Source organism: Mus caroli, chromosome 1 (genome assembly GCF_900094665.2).
Source record: "Mus caroli chromosome 1, CAROLI_EIJ_v1.1, whole genome shotgun sequence".
Classification (NCBI taxonomy): Eukaryota; Metazoa; Chordata; class Mammalia; order Rodentia; family Muridae; genus Mus; species Mus caroli.
Genome location: NC_034570.1, coordinates 60,979,768 through 60,982,189, shown reverse-complemented (window position 1 = coordinate 60,982,189; position 2,422 = coordinate 60,979,768). Strand labels below are relative to the sequence as shown.

The following is a 2,422-nucleotide window of genomic DNA, read 5'->3' as shown; positions in this document are numbered from 1 at the left end:
ATAGAATTTTAAAAAATATTCTATCAATTGTATCTAGTGCAGTGATTCTTAAGTATATGTAAGGTTTACAAAGTGAGATTTGGAATGGGTAATGGAGAAATACCAAATTGTAAAATAAAGGAAATGCTGTTCTTTGGTATGTTGCTATTATTACCCTAGAAGAAGGGAATTTCAGAAGGCAGTATTTTAAGTGAAAATTCCTTATTCTCTGCAACTTGACCAGGTGTGAGTCTCTGTGTGTGTTAATTACCATCTGTTGCAAGATGAAGTTTTGCTGATGAGGGTTGAGAAAAGCGCTAATCTCTGGCTACAAAAATAAGTCACTGGGAAAAGGTTTAGCACTATGTCTATTTAGCAGAATAATCATGGTAGGATATCCTCGAGGTGCTGTGTGATTTGTTTAGACAAAGGTTCTGTGCAGAAAATAGAAGACTGGGAATATTCACCCTAATTGGGATATATATATATATATATATATATATATATATATCATCTCAAAGCTCGAGGATTGTTAGTTTTGCAAGAGGGGCAGAAAGAGTGTAGAAGCCAGAGCAGTGAGTGTCTACAATGAAACAGGGTAGTTGTACGTATGAACTCAGGAAAGTGGTGGCAGCAGACACAAGGCCTATACAAGCTCAGGAGAGACAAAATTCCAGAATTGAAGGAAAAATTAGACATGGAGTCCCACCTTTAGTTGAGAAGCTATTGGGGATTAATTGCTGGGAGGAAAGTCAACCTTCTTGACTGGGGCCATGTGAGTGAATGGCGACACATACAAGAACATACGGGCACCACAAATTGTATTTGGTGCACTTACAAACAATGAGGACACAAACCTAACTGGTAGGAAAGAACGGTGGATCTGGGAGAAATCTGGGAGGTGTGTCTCTATGATTAAAATACATATGAAATGCTCAAAGAATTAATAGAAATATTTAAAATTTTAATGTAAATTTCAATGACTTACCAAGAACAGATAACAGAAAAATATAATGTTGCTGTTCATTTTTCATAGGCATTAATATAATTTACATCACTTTCTTGGAAAGGGCATCAAGTGAGAGAATATGTGACTCACAAACCAAAACCAAGTCCACATCTACTGACCTCGACACGAGATGCCACCAACGCTGGCTTGGGCAGAACTGAGGTAATGGTGGTGCCTTTGCCCTTCTTTATCAGGGAGAAGAAGGAATCAAATAGGTACTAGAAAAGAAAAACAAAACCAGCTAGTTACATACTTCTGGACTTGAGAGGTTTCTAACAACATGGCTGACGCTCAGTTAAGTGGGAGCTTCAGGAGACCTTTGTGTGGTTTGTTTGTTTGTTTGTTTGTTTGTTTTACTGTAAATTCTCTCATGGATATTGGAGGTTTTGTTACTTGGTGATTGTAGTTTGGATTTTGAGTTTGCTCCAGTAACTGAATGTCTACTCTTACAAATTAAGCCAGATAAAAATTTCAGGGAAGACCAGAAAGGACTCAGTAGATGAGGGTTCATTTAGACTGTTACACACACACACACACACACACACACACACACACACACACACACTAAACCTCTGGAGGCCTTCTGGGTTCTATTCACAAGTCCTATAAGATGAGATGTTCCCTTCGGTCAACAAGCATGTCTCACACTGCCTTCTGAGCGTACCAAGTGTTTGGTTCGTTAATTGCATACCATTCATGTGAATCCAATTCTAGCCGAACAAAACTTGAATGGAGAAGTTGGATGCACCTTACAGTTGGAAATACTGCTATTTCTAATTTCTCTTGGCTCTAAAATATAACCCTGAGAGATTATTCTTAAACTTTACCAGTGAGCTTACTTCTGTTGCTTCACTAGACATCTCAAATGTCAACAAAAGTATTCACTTTGCAATTATTTGGCAACCAAAAAAAATAAAAAAATAAATAAAATGGCCAGTCACAGTGCTCAGATTCTATGTAATAATTGCATCTTTTCTAATCTGAGGTGCTAACATGGTCTTGCAGCTAAATTTTAAATTAAAACCAAAATATTTAGCATGAATTACATGAAGATCGTAACCATTTTACTGCTTAGCTTTTCTTAGGTTCATCATGAGTAGTTAAAACCATACTGGATTGACTATTGTGAACTGATATTTCCAAACAATAGGAAGGACCAAAAAAAAAAAAAGAAAAAAAACCTGCAAATATCTAAGACTACTTAGATGGCCAGCACTGCTCCTGAGGAGGCACCTGGATGCAGGAGAGGAGTCACTCCAGACATGCCAGGTTTGTCAGGGTAGAAGTCATTGTGAAATTTGGTGGGATGGGTGTGCTTGAATACTGAACCAAGAGCTGATATAGAAAGAAAGAAAGAAAGAAAGAAAGAAAGAAAGAAAGGAAGGAAGGAAGGAAGGAAGGAAGGAAGGAAGGAAGGAAGGAAGGAAGGAAGAA

At 37.7% G+C, this 2,422-nt stretch overlaps 1 protein-coding gene across 1 annotated transcript in view; it reads right to left on the bottom strand.

Moving 5' to 3' along the window:
* Cps1 (carbamoyl-phosphate synthase 1) overlaps nt 1–2,422 on the bottom strand; it is a 107,592-nt gene that overhangs the window by 69,522 nt on the left and 35,648 nt on the right. Inside the window, 1 exon segment of the mRNA XM_021156158.2 lies at nt 1,079–1,206. Within this exon segment, the coding sequence (XP_021011817.1) occupies nt 1,079–1,206 (128 nt within the window).